Source organism: Eublepharis macularius, chromosome 4 (assembly GCF_028583425.1).
Source record: "Eublepharis macularius isolate TG4126 chromosome 4, MPM_Emac_v1.0, whole genome shotgun sequence".
Lineage (NCBI taxonomy): Eukaryota > Metazoa > Chordata > Lepidosauria > Squamata > Eublepharidae > Eublepharis > Eublepharis macularius.
The window spans coordinates 88,818,264-88,837,728 of record NC_072793.1 but is presented as its reverse complement, the minus strand read 5'-3'; the positions used below and the strand labels follow the sequence as shown (position 1 = coordinate 88,837,728).

Sequence of the window (19,465 nt, the reverse complement as noted above, 5' to 3'; positions counted from 1 at the left end):
CTGTCCCTGTACTGGGAGCTGGAGGAGGCAGGGGCAGTGAGACAAAGCTATGTCAATGTAAGTGTGTTTCATTATAATGTTACCATTCCCCCAAAGACATTTTACATGTTAGGTGTAAATGTTATTACATTTAAGTGTTACATGTTATTACAATTATTTTCATTCCTATTTGTAGTTAAAAAGCAAATTATACCATTTAAAACAATGGAAATTTAATGGTATCTGTGAGGGTAGTTATCAGGGCTGAAATACAAAAGAACCTAAGCCAAGGAGATCCTGGGCATTTTACTGAAGGGTTTTCCTTGCACAACTTGCAGTTGTCAGGAATATATGACTGTCCTTGATAAATCAGACCAACATGCAATTTTAAATTTAGTTTTCTCCTTCCACCAATGGAAACAGCAGCCTGTTGGTGGTTCAGATGTCAAGCGTATCAACTTAGAGAAGCATGTCCTATAGACAAAACCTGGTGCTGGTGGTGGAGTGGTGGAGAGTGCCCTCAAGTCAGAGTTGACTTATGGCAACCCCTTGTGGGGTTTTCATGGCAAAAGACTAACAGAGATGGTTTTGCCATTGCCTGTTTCTGCCACCCTGGTCTTCACTGGCGGTCTCCCATCCAATTAATAACCAAGGCTGGCCTTGCTTATCTTCTGAGATCTGGCTCACTACCACCTACAGCATGAAATATTCCAAGTCATGACAACTTCCATACCAACATGGCTTGCTTCCAATGTGGTTATTATTGACAATTTCAGTCCTTTAATTATTGTTCCATCATCTTCAGCCATGTCCCTATGCCATGCAGTGCTTCTCTTTAGCAAAATTGTGGCAGTGTATGAATAGGCTTCAGCTGTTTCACTCAGCTGCATTGAATCTCTTGCTCTCTTGCTCTCTCACAAACACACATATTTGAATATATCAGCTATGGTATCTTTGAATGTCAACCTTACAAAGTTGTGATTTGGAATTGTAACCACAGGTGAAACAAAGGTGTTTGTGAAAAGAATTGTTGGGGTGGGCAAAGGTCTGTGCACTCTAACTACAGGACAGCGGCCTGAACCTCTGCAGCATTTACACCACTGAACTTAGTCACCTACAATATTACTGGGTGCAAGAGGGAGAGAACACAATACACAACCATGTATGAATGACTGTTGTTTTAAGTGAGAGGCAATACAAATTTGTTTGTTTGTTTGTTTGTTTGTTTGTTTGTTTGTTTGTTTGTTTGTTTGTTTGTAGACTGAAATACATTTTTTTAAAAAAAGGAGGCGCGCTCACAACTTTAATCCAAGTTATTGTTTCAGCTCATGAAGTAAATTTTTGGCTCACAACATGGCACAGCTTAGAGGGAACATTGGTGGCAATGTCTGCCCCCTTCACCCAGCTGGGATCAGAAGTAGAGCAGGAGGAAATGCCCACCTCTTCACCTGGTCGGGATCAGGTGAGGAGAAGGTGACAGTGCCTGCCTCCTTCACCCGGCCTGGATCAGGAGCAGAGCATGAGGCAATGCTCACCCACCCCTTCACCTGGCCTGGATCAGGTTAATAAAATACTAATTATTACCATAGAAGTGGCTTCTAATTTGCTACAAGGTTCAATTCAAGGTATAGAGCCAGTGTGTTGTAGCAGTTAGACGAGACTAAGATCTAGGAGACCCAGGTTTGAATTCCCCCTCTGCCATGGAAACTTGCTGTTGATCTTGGGTCAGACAAATTGCCAAGCTAACCTGCTTCACAGCGTTGTTGCGAAAATAAAATGAAGAAGAGAATTATGTAAGCCACGTTGTGGAGAAAGGCAGCATATAAAAGAGGTTAATAAATAAACCTCTTTAGTTTCTTGTGGTCTTTTAATGCTTTAATGTGGTATGTTAATAAATATAGTCTAACCTTGCCTGTCATGATTGCAACAAAAAGTTGAACTCATTTTTCGAGTTGTGGGGTGAGGAATTTCTTTTCCAAAATGCACTTTTTAAAATATAGCCATTGATTCCTCTTACTCTTCTTTTTCTCTTTTAAGAGCAGTATTCCTCTTTGAAGAGAAATCAAGATGCCCTTTTGTAACTTCAGCCTTGGCAGTTGTTTTATATTATACACTCCAGGTGGTATTCTTGCAGGAAGATAGGAAGGCTTTAGAAGACACTTCCCCCTCAGAGCATCTACAGCAGCGATGGCGAACCTATGGCACGCGTGCCACAGCTGGCACGCAGAGCCCTCTCTGTGGGCACGCGAGCCAAGTCGCCGATCGCTAGGTCCAGGGCTCATTTGGAGGGGGAATGCTTGGAACGGCGTTCCAGTAGCTCTGAGCAGAGATCACATGGGTTTTGGCCCTGCCCACGTGATTCCTTTTCCTCAAGGCTGCCTCCCTGCTGCCCGTCTCTTTAGCAGCAGGAAGCAGAGGCAGTAGCCGGGCTGCTGGGGCTGGCTTTCTAAAGAAGAGTAAGCTGCTTTGATTTAACTTGCTTTACTTTCAGTCTTTACTTTCAGTCGTGGCTCGTGAGTGAGTGAGTGAGAGAGAGAGAGAGAGAGAGAGAGAGCTTGCAAGTAGGGCTGCTGGTGTGAAGAAGGGCAAACTGCTTTGATTTAACTTGCTTTACTTTCATTCGAGGCTCCTGAGAGAGAGAGAGAGAGAGAGAGAGAGAGATGTTAATTAGTTCGGACAACTATGAGTTGTTTTTTCTTAAAACCTCAGTATTCAGGTTTAATTGCAGTGTTGGAACTTTGAAATAAATAAGTTGGTTTTGTGTTGCAGTTTGGGCACTCAGGCTCAAAAAGGTTCGCCATCACTGATCTATAGAGTGAAATTCTGAAAATTTGCAGAACCTCCCTTCTTGCCCCGCCTCACTTTAAATTTCTTTTTGATCAAAAAAGAATTGATTAGAAACTGACTCCAAATTCCTAAAAAGAGGAAAAGAAAAGGATTGTTGGCTTTCAGGCAGAAACTGAGTAAAAAGAATTAAGAGACTTTCTCTGAACAACCTTACTCATTTCGAAGTACTCCAGAAATGATTTTTTAAAAAATCAAGGAAGGCCCAGGCGTTAATTTAAAAATATGCATGGGATCCCAATGAAAGAATTCTCAAGAAATGTACCTCTTCAGGGCACCAGGTTTCATTACTTCAAGTGTATCAATGCAGTATAAATGTTTCATTTTGTTTTTACTTTGTGGACAACAGTGAGGTATAAATGAAGGGACCAAGAGCTGTCTCAAGTAGTTGTAACCAAACGGAGACAACTAGGTGAAGAATTTGCGCTTGTCTAATACCAGGTACCACAATGACATTTCTAAGCACCATTGAGATCTGGCACCCAGGAATTTGTCAATTCATATTTATAGGGATTTTAAGAAAAGACCCAGGAGTACTTATGGGCAACAAACTTTCTAAAGTCTGTGGATCCCCTTCCCCCCACAGCATCATTGAATCACTCTTGATAATCCTGTTTTCAGTCTGTTGTACCAGATATAAGCCATAATCCTCTACAGTTCTCTCACGCACGGGCATTCCGAGTTAGGGCTGCTTACAGAAATAGCACCATGGAAGTGGGGGGTGGGGGAGAGATCCCATCCAAAGCAGGCGTGAACTCACTTTGAGAAATTTATGGGACCATGCCACCATTTTTTCTGCCTTGCCTTTTTTTTCAATCACTGAAAATTATTTAAAAAGGAAATTAAATATACCACTCCATATCTTAACAGATGCCAAGCAGCAAAATAGAAATTGAATTAAGAGACATCAAAAGTTGCTGAGAGGTGTGGAAGTTCCTTATTTTCTAGATGCTGATAATATACCCGGCCTACCAAGGAGTATGTGAAGGATAGCCTGAATTATGACTGTGATGGATCCAGAAATCAAGAAATGTCTGGTGCCACAGCCCCCTATGTGTTTATAAGGGGGAGAATGGGGAAATCTGGAGTCTGGCAATTTTGCCTAGAGTTTTTGAACAGCTTTCCCTCTTTGAATTTAAGATAGACTAGTTGTAGTTTCAAAATTGATAGCAAAAGTTTCTTTATTGGACTGACCAGTCAGCATTAGATGAATGCTTTACTTTTCTGATCTTACAAGAGAGGATTCTGCCTCTTTCAGAAGTATTCAGTCGGCCAAGATGAACAATGGTTAGGAACAGAAGTGCATGCCTTCAAGCATCTTGTTTACATACTTGGACAAAAAAGACTAGATTTTGCTCCAAGAAAACCAAGGGATTGATTAAGGATAGCATAAGTGTGGATTATCTCTGTGGCATCCAAAGCAGATCAAATGCAAGAGACTTTATTTACAATCATGCAACAAAAGTGTTACAGCAAGCAAGGGGGCTGTGGATAGGAACAGCTGGGAAATATCATCTTCAGCATGTTCTTTCATATTGGGAAACCTTTTCTATAGTTCTGCATATTGGCTATATAGAAACTCCTTTCCTAACCAATACATGTCTGTAACAGGTACATGTTTGCAGAGCCTGTACGAAGACCTGAATATGCAATGTTGCATAGCTTTTTGTAAGGGATACAGAACATGCATATGTACACGCACACATTCAGTGTATTTGAAGAGTGGAGAATTGCTATCCCCTTGGTAGCAAGTTTATGTAAAAGCATATTCCAGTTTTGAGCCAGCCCAGCAATTTTTTAGTATATGAATTCATTTCCAGACCATCATTACATACTTTAGGGATGAATTTGCCTCCCCTAGGGGTATTTGACAACATTATAGGCATATTAAGTAGCCAGTCTGATACTTCATTATGGCTGACGGTAAAACCTTTTCCCTTGTATTGCAGGTGATCTTAAATGTATAGATCTTTTAATATTTTCATTGGGCATCAGTAGGCACAAGGCCATAGGTCTCTTGTTGAAAACCATTTTGCTTGTGACCTTAAGCTTCTCTTCAATCTGCACAATTATTTTCTTATCTGCTGCATGAGGGAAATTTATTTTTCATAATAGGATGGTTTGAAAAAGTTCATGTACCTTTCATGTGATTAAGCTCTATATCCTCTGGTCAATATGTATATATAGCATTGCATTTGAAGAAGTGTGCTATTGTTTAAAATGCCACCAGGTTTCTGTTTAAGTATAGCATGTATATTTTAAAACAAAGTAGTTGTGGCTGGGAATGCTATCATCTTTAAAACTTCAGTTTCACTTTTAATTTGACCAAAAGCCATTTTTTACTGGACTGGTTCCAGGTCTAATGTAATTCCTGCTCTCTGATCTGTATTCTGGAAGGCTAATGGAATAGTAAAACCTTCTTAAAGATACTTAAATGTGTTGAAGAGTATCCTCAGGGTAGCTTTTTCACTAAAGATGTTTTCTTTCCCACCCTGTAGAGGTATCTCATTAAGGCATCCACTAGCATCATTATTAAGTTTTCATGTGTTTCTCAGTTTTGATGCTAATCTTTGTGCGTGCATTTAATTCTGTTTTTTGCAGCACCAATGTTGTTATGAATTATTCAGAAATCGAGTCTAAGGTTCGAGAAGCAACCAATGATGATCCATGGGGACCTTCAGGGCAGCTCATGGGAGAGATTGCCAAGTAAGTGATAATTTGACTCAGCAATGAAGAAAGGTGCATCTTTATGCAGAAATATATATTTCTTCTTCACTCACTCACTCACACACACACACATTTTTTCCTGCTTCATCACCTCAGAAGAAGATACATAGATGAGGTGCAGAAAAAAGGGTGGTAACTGTCTAAGGCTCACTGCCACATATGACTGATAGCCACAAGGAACTGTTTATTAAAACTGTTTCCATGATGAATTATAATTTTTTGCACAGAAGGTTCCCTTGAGCCAGTTTCTTGCAAAGTATTTTTCAGAAATAGAAAATTAAGAAGTTTGGGCTCCTTAAATACAATGGCTTTCACAGAAAGGCCCAGTGAATGGCATAATGGCTTAAAATAACAAGAGGCTCCTTTTTCATTATTTTATTGTTTAGGGCATAAAATTTATCAGCATTGCTAATCCAGTAAGTAATTGTGTATACAAAGTATTTGGTACAAATGTTAGTAGCTCTTCATTGGATAATGACTCTAATTTAGAGCGAGTGTGCCATCTGCTGTCAAATGCAGGTCCTAGCAGGCCTTTGCTGAAAACATCTCTGTGAAGATAATTTTTCCTTTTTCTGTGCTTTATTTTTAGGGCTACTTTTATGTATGAACAGTTTCCTGAACTTATGAACATGCTTTGGACACGAATGCTAAAAGATAACAAAAAAAACTGGCGGAGAGTATATAAGGTGTGTTTGCAGATTTGTGAATAAGTGATTTTATGAGCTTTGTAAAGGTTTCATTTTCTTTTAGATGGTGCACTTTGAAGAACAAACACAATGGTGTTTATTTTGTCGTGTCTTATCACAATTGATTTCAGTTTGTCCTTTCTTTAACTAAAAAAAATCCATGCTAAACGTTGGAGATTTCCAGATCCTCTGTAGGCAGTTAATACTGGCTTGATTTCTTTGTGTACTCTTTTAAAGAAAAGAAGCCTGTGTTGAAAAATCAAGAAGTGTTTGTTTGTTATGCCCTTAATTGAATACCTTTGAGTAACAATTTTATTGCAGCATAAAATGCCAAAGAGGCAATCATCAATAGTTTGATCGTTTTGAAACAAGCAAGCAGTCTTAGCACTAGTGTACCATTGAGCGATTTCTTATTTTCCTTTTAAAACATCTTTTAAAAAAGTAAAGATTCCATTTTGAACCCATTTGGAAACTGAAAATATATTAACACTGAAGTATTTCCTGCTTTGTTTTCTTCCTCTCACTACACACATTATTATTAATTCTATATCTGATATGTATGGAGAGAAAGTAGACAATCAGTTCCTTGCCTTACACATGGATATGCATGAGTGTTTGAATAATATATTTAGGACAAAATGTTTTCTTTTGTTCCTGTTTCCTCCCTCCCCCCCCCCCCCCCGCCCAGTAAAATGAAGCATATGCAGCACAATACTTTTTCTATGTCTTATAACGTTGAAATGGTTTTTAGTTTTAAAATGTCTACTCAACAAAATACTGCTAAGGCAAGGTTACCACTTTTGTTAGGTATTTGATTTAGATTTTGTGTTACAATGATTGTTTTCCTTGAATCATAATGTAAATTATTTTTAATGCTGTTGTGCATATTATGTAATGTTCTTGAGGATGCCTGGAATTATCTGTCAACTTTCAGTTTGTTGCAATTTACAAACATGTTTCTCTTGATGTCAGAATGATTGCTTCAGATATGACAACAGTGTGTGGGGGGGATCCTGGAAGTTTCAGGAAGTTCATAAAATTAAAATATTTATCAACTTATTTTTGTTTTGAAGTTTGCTCAAATTTACCTGAAAATACTGAATTTTGTACATCAACACACTTCCTGCAGAAAGCTACATAGATAAATTGCTATAAAAATTGCTTTTAAATGGAAAAACACTAGGGAATAAGGCAATTGCCAAAAGAGAGACACAAAAGAAAATTGTTTCATTCTGTAGAGTTCAGTTTTTTTTAAAATTGCCTTAACCATAATTTTCCCCCTTCTGGAGAACAGTTATCCTTAAGGCAAATTACTTATGATTTAATGTTCTACTTTTTTTGTTTTTGTGATAAAATACAGTTTTACATTTTTGCACTATAATATTAGAGGTTCTTTCTGTAAGACACTGCATGCTTATAGTTGGCTTGCTTAGTATGAACGCATTCTGCAACTATTTACTAATTTTATTACAGTTGGAAAAAAATACTGATGGCTTTTGTTCATGCAATCATAAGGTGCTTTGTATTTTTATAGTCTCTGCTGCTCCTATCTTACCTCATAAGGAATGGATCAGAGCGTGTTGTTACAAGTGCCAGAGAACACATTTATGATTTGCGATCCCTGGAAAATTACCACTTTGTAGGTGAGCGATAGAAAAATCTTTTAAGCAAATTAAAACAGTAGTTGGAGTTGTCAGTCACCTGAACCAGCTTAGAAGCTTCCCTGCTCTAATTAGAATGTGACTGTTGCCGGTTGTGTGAAGAGTGCAGAATGCAAGACGTAGGGCCCTAGAGTATTAATTAGTGAAGACAAGAACTTGCAGAAAAGACTGGCTAATAACAACAGAACCAACACAACATGAGTGTTCGGGTTTATATTAAAATATGCACTAGAGACTGGTCCCCTGTGGTGTGTGTAAAGGAATAGCTTTAATCATATGGGAAGAAAAGGTTAGAGCTCCAAAACATACACATCTGTTTGAAGCTGGGGATTTTTTTCCTCCCACCAAATAATATTTACAGTGCAAAGGCAGCAGGGCCAGTGTGTGTTCTGAATAAGAAAGAGGCTTGGGGAAGTGAAGCAAATTTTAGTTTGCAGTACACTCTAGCTGACAGGATACAAATAAAAATTTAAAGGAGCACAGTCATCTAACAACTAGCATTTACAAAAAAAACCCTGATCCTAGAAAACTAAAAGCAAAAAAGCTTGTTTAAATGAGTTAGAACTGGTAGAAAGTGTGTTTTGTAAGGATCATTTATTGAAATTTTAAAATAAAACCTTAAATTGAAATGCTCAAATGTTGTCACTTAACTTAAGATGGAAATTTGGTTGTAAAAATTCTTTCATTATAGATCGTTGCTTTGGAATGCCATAAAATCTGTATTTCTTTTGCATCTCAGTTTTTGTTAGCACCTAATGCTAATGCTTAAAACTGGTACTTCCAAACTTCTTCCTTTTTCTGTGCATTTATACAGATGAGAATGGCAAAGACCAAGGTATAAATATTCGTCAGAAGGTGAAAGAAATGGTAGAATTTGCCCAGGATGATGATAGGCTTCGTGAAGAGAGGAAAAAGGCAAAGAAAAACAAAGATAAATATATTGGGGTTTCTTCAGACAGTGTTGGAGGATTCAGATATAGTAAGTACAGTGCCATGGAAAGGGAATTAAAATTAGTATCTTGTTATGTTACCTTGGTTCTCTGGGTATGCTGTAAGAAATAAATGTAAATGTTTTAAAATATTTTCAGTGCTATAACTTAAATACAGTAACTCTTCACTTATCCAAACAAGGTGGAGAAATGAACTTAGTCTGTGACCTTCAGAAACATTCACTGGATTAGAAAAGGATTACTTCAGTAAATACTACAATTTGATTATTCATTGAGAAGAAATACTTCCTTCTGTCTATTCTGAATTTATTACCCATCAGCTTCATTGGACACCCTTAGTTGTAGTACTGTGGAAGAGAAGAAAGAAAGACTATCCACTTTTCCCATCCCATGCATGTTGTTGTTGTTGTTGTTGTTAATGATGATGATAATGATAATAATAACAATAATATCACGCCCTCCCCGCAAGCGGGCTCAGGGCGGGTTACAACAGAAGATAAAATATAGAAAATAAAATCACAATAAATTAACACAGCTTTCTAATAAAACACCTGCTCACCGTATAAAAACCTTATAACATCTGATGGAGGTGGAGGTGCAGCTTAACCATGCGTGGCTGCTCATATTTGGGGGGGGTAGATGGTCAATACTCCCTACAGATATAGAGGAGACTGGGACAGAGGCTCATTTGTTGGAAACCCTGATGGCCTCAATCATACACCTGGCGGAACATCTCCATCTTACAGGCCCGCCTGAAGGAGACAAAATCTTGGCATAATTTTATGAACCCTCTTCCTTTTACCTTCCTTCTGACTAGTGCCCTTATTTTTGAATATTTTTTTCTTTTTTAAATCAAATATTATTATGTTAGCCTTTTAAGGCAACTTTCCACTCGTGTCAGTGCTGAACTTAATGCCATTGTGGTCACTTGGAATATCTGCATCTCACATGAGGTTTCAGATTCTACTCTCAACCAAGTTGACGGTTGCTAATCCTCTAATCAGCTCTGTGACTCAAGTGTTCCATCACACAGTCATTTATGATATCTAAAAATCTCATCTCTATGGTATGATTTGGGGCATACTTTTTCGTTGGTGTGAGAGTAGTTGAAATCACCCATTATTACAACATTTTCTGCTTCAATCAACTCTCTCACTGGATAGCTTTTACCCCCACTTCATGACTGACTTTGTCATTTAAAACTCTTAAGGTTGAAGATAGTGTTCTTACATGAAACTATGGCAATTCTTGTCCTGAGAAGGATAATGTATAGCGTACTGATGCTGAACTTGCATAGGAGCTTAACTTGTCCACCTTTTTAAAGATGCTTTGATTTTGGGGTTCTCTCCTACTTTCACACAATCTTCCCTACTAAACTTCTATACAGACATCTTGTGTCAGCAAAACCCTGGTTACATGCTTTGGTCACACATTCCTGGGGTATACAGCTGGGCAGGGAGAAGGTGGGCAAACCGCTGCTTTCTCCCTGCCCAGCTGATCAGCAGGCAAGGGGGGTGGCAGCAGAGCCTGCCTGCCACTCACCTAGGCAGGGAGAAGGCTCTAGGGTTCTCCTCTCAGTACTTCTGTTCCAAAGATGGAAGTCTTCATCCTAGTCTCATTCTTATGTCATAGAGTTCAACAGATATATCTGACCACAGAAATTAATAGTATCATAGAGTTGGAAGGGGCCTTAGTCCTACTCTGTCCAATGCAGGAACAGCCTAAAGCATCCCCGACAAGTATTTGTTGAGCCACTCCTTGAAGACAGCCAGTGAAGGAGGAACTCGCCACATCTCTAGGCACTGTTGAATTACTTTTAATGTGAAAAGGTTTTCCTAATGTCCAGCAGTACCTTCTCTCCTGTAGTTTAAACCCATTGTTTCCTGTCCTATCCTCCTTTACCAACAGAAACAGCCCCTTCCTTCTCTAAGTGATAGTCTTTTAAATCCTTAAAGAGAGCAGTCATGTCTCCGCTCAACCTCCTCTTCTCCAAACTGAACATTCCCAGGTCTCTCAGTCTTTCCTCCTAGGGTTTGGTCTCCAGGCCTCTGATATTCCTGGTTGCTCTCCATTCCAATTTGTCTACATCCTTTTTGAAATGAGGCCTCCAGAACAATGCTTCAGGTGGGGCCTGACCAATGCAATATATAGTGGGACAAGGATATCCAGTGATTTGGATGTTATGTTTTTCTTGATACACCCCAATATTGCATTCGCCTTTTTTTTTCTACTGCATCACAGTGCACATACTTCATTTCCCATCCACCTGTATCCCAAGATCTTGTTCACACACACTGCTCCCCAGAAGTGTATCCTTCATCCAGTATGCAGGCTTTGCATTTTTGTTACCCAGGAGGAGAACCTGGCACTTACCCAGGTTAAATCGCATCTTACTCAAATCTGCCCACTTTTCCAGTGTGTTCAGATCTCATTGAATTCTGTCTCTATATTCAAGGGTGTTTGCTACTCCTTCCAGTTTGGTGTCATCTGCACATTTAATAGTAATCCTGTCACACCCTCATCTAGATCATTTATAAAAATATTGAGCCTTGTGGCACTTTACTGGATACCTGCCTCCGATCAGATGTGATGCCACTGACAATTACTCTTTGGGTGTGGTTATCCAGCCAGTTTCTTATCCATCTAACCATCCTGGAGTCCAGACCACAACCCTCTAGTTTGCCCATCAGAACATCATGAGGAACCTTGTCAAAAGTTTTACTGAAATCCAGATAAATTGCATCAGCAGCATTTCCACGATGCAGTAAGCCTGTCATGGTCATAGGAGATGAGCTTGATCTGGCAAGACCTGTTGAGGACAAATGAGTACTACTGACTTTCCCATATCTAACACTCTGGGTTTGCTTTGCTTCTGTTTCAGAGATGCCTCACTACATTTCTACAACATTGTGTTCTATGTTTTATAGTGGGAGATACCTATTACCAGTGCAAAGTGCTTGCCCTTAGTCTCTCAGCTGCCCCAAAAGTTGTCTTGAAGTTCATTTATCTATTTAAATATTCCTCTTTTCTCCTCACTGGTAATCCAAAGTAGCTTGAAAAGAAGCACAAATATAATTTATATGAACAAACAGCAAAAAATGCACTCTGCATGGCAAAGGTTGCATCACATCTGCCCCTATGTAGACACCTGGTTCCTCACAGTTCCCATTTGTCTCTCATTCTTCCACCACACAGGTAGCAATCTGTATCTCCACAGCCACCTTGAAATTGTGTGTCAATGGAGAAATGTACCGTCCTGTAGTGAAATACTGTGGTTCGGATAACAACCCTCAGCACAAAAAATGAAAGATTGCATTGAGATGCTTAATTTGTATTTGGGCATCTGCGAGATTTTCTTAGGTTTATAGATTTTGACAAGCAAAAACAGTTTTCTTTGGGAACTCTTGAAATCCTTATTGTATGGTTTTAAATCTAAAATGTAAATTATTTCTTGTGATAGCTTAAAAATAACCTTAGAGACCTAAATTAATGTGAGTTACTTTATAAAATTCAGGCTGAAGCAATTAACAAGATATTTAAAGCTGACACCTTCTGTTTGCAGTCCTCAGCCTTTTGTAGTTCTTGGTTCTCTGCATTTGTGAAACAACTTTTGTTTATATGGCTAATTTGGGGTGATGATAGCAAGTTGAGAAATTAAGGAGCCCTAACTAGCTGATGAGGGGATAAACTGTTGCATTTTCTTTAATGGTTTTTCAAGAGCTTCTTAAGTTGGTAATTGAGACTACAGATATTGCCGTCTGTTTTCACACTTGCCTTACACAGTTGGTAGGACCTCCTCTGGTATTCATGAGTTTTTGAAACATTCAGTTTTCTGAAAGGCTTCCTAGTCTTGTCATTATGGCTAGGAGTGGCATATCATATTATATAATTATTTCTCATGTCACTAATGTCTTTGCTACTTGGAATTGCACTGTTCTTACAACACTGCCTACCTATATTCTGATATACAATGCTGTTAATTAAAGTAATATCTTCATAAAACAATATCTTTTGAATGCCAATTAATGATTGGTATCACCATGTAAAGCCTTATTATGATTATGTTGACTAAGCCCCCCCCCCAAGTTCCTTCTAGTTTACCTTGAAAACTATAGAAGGCATGTAGTAGGGGCAAAAGTGTTAATAAGATTTGATGGTAGTTCAGTATTAATCCTTGTTTCTCTGTCTCCTCCAAACTTTACAATGTGTGTATTATATAGGTGAAAGATATGACGCTGAGCCCAAGTCAAAGTGGGATGAAGAATGGGATAAAAGCAAAACAGGGTTTCCATTCAGTGATAAACTAGGAGAGCTGAGTGACAAAATTGGAAGCACAATTGATGATACCATCAGCAAGTTCCGAAGGAAAGACAGAGAGGATTCTCCTGAAAGATGCAGGTACTTCCTCAAACTGCTTGTTTTTGCATAGGGTCTCTCTTTCTCAACCTCGCTCCATCTGATTTTTAGCTTTTAACTGGTTCTCCTTTATTTAAAAAAACAACATACTACTGGTAATTTAGCATTCTAGACCTAACTTGTAAACAACTGGTGTTTCTAAGAATTTGTATGGCTGTGATTATGGGTTAGATACAGCTAAATTGGCAGTTTCCACTGGTTCCCTTTTCCTGCTATAGCTCTCATTCATGTCATTCCTCAGGGCCCCCTATCCCCCTGGCACAGCATTTCATGGAAATCAGTGGGCTGCTGTGGAAGGAGGGAGGCAGGGAAGTACCGTTCCGCCTTTGGAAAAGTTATTCTGGATCCAATCCTATAGGATGATATGACACCTTCTGCAGGCGTCACCCTGTAAATGGGCAAAATCAGTGTCTCCCTGTATACGCACATTCTCTGGTGGCCCCAGTGAAGAAACTGACTTGTTCTAGTCTATCTATTGGTTCAGTTCAAGCTTCGTGTCTGATAGAAGCCGGTAAAGTCATCACGACTCTGCAGTTTCAGAGCTGGGATTGAACTGTGCAGGTGCAGTGATGTCATAGCTTCAAGGACTTGCACCTACATTCCATCATTCTAGCAAAGGACCTTTGGTGAGAATATGTGCATTGTCCTTGATTGGCTAATTGGGATCAGGCCTGTTGCTACGGTTTTATATTTAAAAAAAAGGCCCACCCCCACCCCTGGGATTTCTCTCTCTGGATTTTGAGACTTTGAAATTTTGTTTGGACTTTTTTAGTTTAGCCTGAAAAGTAACCTTGAGCTGAGAGAATGAAAAATCTGTTGAAGTATGTTGGAGTATAATCTTATGTGCTCTTTGGGAATTTGTAAGCTTCAATCTGAATCCAGATCTTTGATCCACTTTGGTCACAGCTACCCAAATAGTTATTAAGTGGAACTCAATCTGCAAAGTGGTCTGCTTTGCAGAGTTGACTTCTTGTTTAAAACCTGGTAGGGCTGGGAACTTGCTTCTCTGTTCCTCAGCTGAAAGTTTAGTCAAGAGAGGCTGGTGGCATCTTGTTACCTTGGAAGGACCCAGTTTTGAGTGTTTTGCTCTGGACCTCCTACTCAGGGCAGCTTGTGGATATAGCCATCCTTGACAGCCCCTCACCATATGGAACGGCCTCCCTGAAGAGGTCAGGAAAGCTCCCACTCTCATGGCTTTTGGCAAACTATGCAAAACTGAATTATTCAGGAGGGCTTTTTTGCACAAATAATATGCTTATACTGTAATGAAATGGTTCAGAAAGATGGTTTGGTAAAGGGATAGGGACTGTGAAATATACTACTATCTTCTATCTGTTACTATAAGTATGTCCTACTAGTTAATTTCCACATTGCTTAACATGTCTCATGTAAATGCTTGTGCTTCAGATTTATTTTAGCTCGCGTTCTGTAGTCCAACTCCTATTTCACTGTTTGTTGACTGTCCCATCCTGTTGATTGTATTTGACTTACACTGTGTAAACTAACTGCTTTGAGTCTCAGTGAGAAAGGTGCACTATAAATGATGTAAATAAACAGCAAAATTAAAAAAAAACTTGAAAATGTGTGGGCAGACTTCATTAGACGTTTAAACTTTGTCCTGGGCACCAGGGATATGCTTACCCAGGTACACTTTTTTTTGCCAAAACATAAGAGTGAATTAGTGGTTCTATCACTTTGCCCTTTGAGGACTTTGTCTGTTGCTTGATATCCCTAAACATACATTAATTTTTGTTTGTTTTCTTTATCCTACTCTTGAAAAATTGGATTTCCCCACTGGAGTAACTTTGTACATCAGCCCACATTAAGAATTGGTGTACAACGTTACTCCAGCTTAGAGTAATTAATAATGTAACCAAAGTTGCTTGTTCTGCTTTCAGTAGAACTGTTATTTTTATAATTTTATGAAAAATACACTTGTCACTGATTACTGAATGTTCATTTGGGATACAAACACACCACAGGACATGGTGATGGTGCACAGTGCATCCTGTGATACATACTAATTTCTGATTCAGTTATATTTCATTGGGATTAGGGGTGTACACAGGAAAAAATTGGTTGATTCAGTTTGATAATACTGAACTGGAAAAAAAATCTGGAATTCGAGGAATACTGAATTCAATCTCCAGTTTGTTCAGAGTAAATTTGGTAAAATTTGGCCATTGTTTCCTATAGGAAACTCAATTTGGAAATTTCTGGTGGCCTGGCGGGGGGGTCATTTTGCAACTGAATTTCTCCAAATTTGCAGGGAACCTACTCCTAACTGTCCTCTAAAGACCCCCTCCCAAGTTTCATGGAGATTGGACCCCAGGATCAATTTCTGTGAGCCCCTAAACAAGATGCCCTCAGCCACTCCTTTTGTTCCTATTGTGAGGGGAAAACTCCAAGCTGACTCCCACTCCAGAAACACATGGATCAAGCTCTCCAGCAAACACCACCCAGAAGAACAACAACCAGCAACAATTATAGCATGGAATTCTAAATTTCCTTTCATAGGCCATTTTAGTGGATTGTAGCTAGCACAGCCAGTGCCAAGAAGAAACTGCATTCAGAGTAATGAAAAGCTGATATTTTGGACAGCTATAGAATAGCTCTGTCTTCAGCTGTTGTGGTTTCAGAATAGTCCATGATGACTTTTCTATGTAAAAGCTGATATTTTGGACAGGTATAGAATAGTTCTGTATTCAACTGTTGTTGGTTTCAAAGTAAGTGGTTCATGATGCCTTTTCTATCACAGAAGTACAGGCTATGGTTGGATTCTATTCTGCCTCTGACACCATTATCTTGTCATACCGGTTGAGGTCACCTGATTCCTTGCTGCTTGCTTGTCAATTAACCTTATGAACACTGCATACAACAGCTAGATAAGGTTTGGAAGGCTCCTGTGGGACTTCTGCTCCATGGGTTTTATGTTGCCTACATTTCTGTTTACTCTCTAGAGCTGCAGGGATTTGAGCTAAAGCATAGGTTGACAACCTATGGTCCTGAAGAAAGGAATACCATCACCATTTATTTTTAAAAGTAACTTTCAAACTCATTTTTTTAAGGAGCAAAAAATTCTTTTGTAATCTTTCCATATTAAAGTTCTGTGCTTTTAAAATCAGGAGCAGGCAAGGTCCTAACTAATCTCAATCACGGCAGTAACCAGTTTGTGCCTCTAACAGTAAAGAGTAAGTCCATAGTGCCCTGTTAATTTTATTGCCAAAAGAGTATGGAGGAAGATACTCTTTCAATGTTGCCCAAGCTTGTAACTTGGAGGTAAAATGTTTTATCACTTTCCACTTGAGCTTTAAGTAATTGCTGCTCACTTTTCAGCTAACCTTTTATGAAGTAAGGCATACAGTTGGTTAACTTAAGTATTTATTTAGTTCATTTATAGCCCACCTTTCAAACTGATAGTCAAGGCTATCGGGCATGATTCCCACTCCCCATAGATGCTTAAACTTTTGCTTGGTAAAGCAACATATTGCAAATTTCCTTTTTCTTCCCCTCCCCTCCAATTTTAAGTATCTTCATCACAACTTTTATACCTCATCATGATTTAGGGAGATCTTTAAATAGTGTTTTAAGGGATGTTCCATGAGCAGTGGACCAGTTTTGAAAGGATGGAGAATACAAATTATAAATGTCATTCAAGTGCCCAAAATGTCACCTCTCTCATTCTTCAAACTTTCAGAATGGGAATTATTAAATGCAAGCAACACTGGAAGAGATAATGATGAAAACTTGCTTTCGGGGTATTCCAAATAGGGTAGAATGAAAAAAAAAGGCCTTTCTTTTATCAGCTTGTCATTACAGCAAACATAATAATCATTTTTCTTTCCATTTATTTTTATATCTATTGTGCATTGAAGTAGTCCTCTCCTTTTTTTAATGATCTCTGTGAGCAAGTGTGGCTTGTACCTTAGTGAGCCCAGAAAGCTGATGTCTCTTCCTTATGCCAAGTTCTGTCCTCCAGGGCCTCGACAAACTGCCACACTAGATGGAGCAGCTGCGTTTGCATCAGTTTCTGACTGACACTAGCCGCATGGCAGACCTAGACTCTGCCTCAGTAAAAGCTACTTCAGTCATGTTAGCTTCTCCTCTGTAAAAACTCCTCCCCAGGGCATAAAAAACAAAAGGGCTGTAAAAAGCTGGCCGGCAAAGCCAGTCTGGATAGAGCTGCATACTCTAGCTTTGTTTATCCTGTCCTAGATATGCAGATCCCCAAGAAACATTCTTGTTCCTTTTGGGAACTTTTGAGCTGCATTAAGCTGTTGGAACAGATCCTGCCCATACTTTGTGTGATAGTGCCTGATTTCATTCTTACGTGCTCAACAAACAGTTTTCAGAAAACTTGCCTTCAGTAGTCATGCAGTATAAGCCCTATATAGGCTTTCCCCCATCACACACAGGCTTGGCCAGGATTGCACCACAAGATCGAAGTGCGGCAAGCAGCAGATTGGGCTCTTAAGTACATAAGCTGTTCTGTAAATGGGTGGTGAGGGCATCAAGACTGACCAGCTTACAAACTCTCTATACACTAGGAAATTATTTGCATGGGGCTATACTCATGATTGCAAAGGAAAACAGTTTCTATTTATGGAGCAATGCAGCTGTTTCTTTGTCCTGCTGTTCATGCTGCCAAAATTAGTAAGGCCACATGTTGCATTAAGTTTTAGACATGGTTTTGCTTGAGCTGTTTTCTTTGCTTCAGGACAAGATGACAGTGCAGGATATAACCCACAATCTGAGTGTGAGCACAAGCTTTAGATCATGTGGTTGCATACCCACAGAGGCTAGTTTTGCTGCCTTATACTGCAATTTCTTACGTTTACTACTACCACCACCAAAAAACACCCGCTCTTGAGGATTGGGAAGTCTTGATACGATGTGGTGCAGGAAGCTACAGCCAGAATGTGGAAACTGCATAAATCCATGCATGCCACAAATTCCTAGCTCTTCCTCCTAGCTACAGCCCATGTTGTCCTAAGTCTCCTCTTGCCCTCCGGAGCACATCTTGTTGAGGAACTTAGAAGCCTGTTCTGGTGAGAGGACAAAATTATTTCTGTGAACCTCTGTTCTGTTTGTGATAATATAAAATCTTATGAATTATCTATCTGGGTCAGCTCAAAAACAGTCCACCAACCCCAGGTTTCTTTAGAAGAATCCTGGCAACCAGCATGCACTATATGGCCTACTAGCAGATTACAATCTACCTCTTGCTCCCATCCCATTTTAAAGTATATGATGTAACTATGACTAAGCGGATTTCCATTAATCGTATTTCTATCAGTTTACCAAATCATTCCTAAACTGTAAATATTCTTGTAGTATAGATTATATTCTACTTGCATAAATGACAAACTTTTTAAAAATCAAGCTGATTTCAAATGCATACAGGCTGTTATACGAACTCCGCTCTTCTATTTTAAAATCATAACTGGAGCCATGGAAATGAAGACTTACTTGTTAACCTTGTGAGCCTCCCCCCCAAAAAATCAGGTTTCTGTGTAGTCATAGATGCTTCTGCCTTACGCTTCTAAATTAATAAGTGCTGAGACTTTTGGCTGTAATTCATGGTTTGAAGAAACAGAACAGTAACATTGAAAATGCGATTGTATTTTGGTGTCTGTTTACTCATATTTCCCCTTCTTGTTGAATCTCTTGTCTGCATATCAGCAAATGCAACTTTTTAATGTGCAAGCAGCAACTCATTCACATCAGCATCTAATTATGCTGAGCATAGTGCCTCTGCTTCAAACTGCTGGCAGATAAGTTTGTTGACAGAAAGAGTTGTATTCATTTATGATGAGCTCTATCCTAATTAAACCCACAGCAGGCGGGAGGTTGTATAGGACACCCTGGATTGGTTTTAAATCAAGTTAACATTATTTGAATAATCTAAAGCAAGAGCATCTTGATTCTCTGTTGTTATATACATATGTGTGTATATATATATGTGTGTATATATATATATATATATATAACCAAGAATTTTCACTAGCACAGCCTTCTGGGTAGGGAATGTCAGGAGCGAGGTGGGGGGCAGGGAAGATAGGCACAGCAATATGGGCCTATCCTCTAAGACTTGGATTAAAATCTAAATTATATGGCACAAAACAGAAGGTTAATGTCTTCATTTTATTCCTCTGCTTGTGACAAAACTAATATCCTCTTGGGGTCCTTTTAGCACAGTCTC

General features: G+C 39.0%; 1 protein-coding gene across 2 annotated transcripts in view; it reads left to right on the top strand.

The window, feature by feature from the left end:
• CLINT1 (clathrin interactor 1) overlaps window positions 1-19,465 on the top strand; it is a 96,410-nt gene that overhangs the window by 43,291 nt on the left and 33,654 nt on the right. For both annotated transcript variants that reach the window (XM_054978353.1, XM_054978352.1), the window contains exons 2-6: window positions 5,425-5,529; window positions 6,140-6,236; window positions 7,771-7,879; window positions 8,712-8,876; window positions 13,068-13,245. In XM_054978353.1, the coding sequence (XP_054834328.1) occupies window positions 5,425-5,529; window positions 6,140-6,236; window positions 7,771-7,879; window positions 8,712-8,876; window positions 13,068-13,245 (654 nt within the window). The remainder of the gene's footprint in view (window positions 1-5,424; window positions 5,530-6,139; window positions 6,237-7,770; window positions 7,880-8,711; window positions 8,877-13,067; window positions 13,246-19,465) is intronic.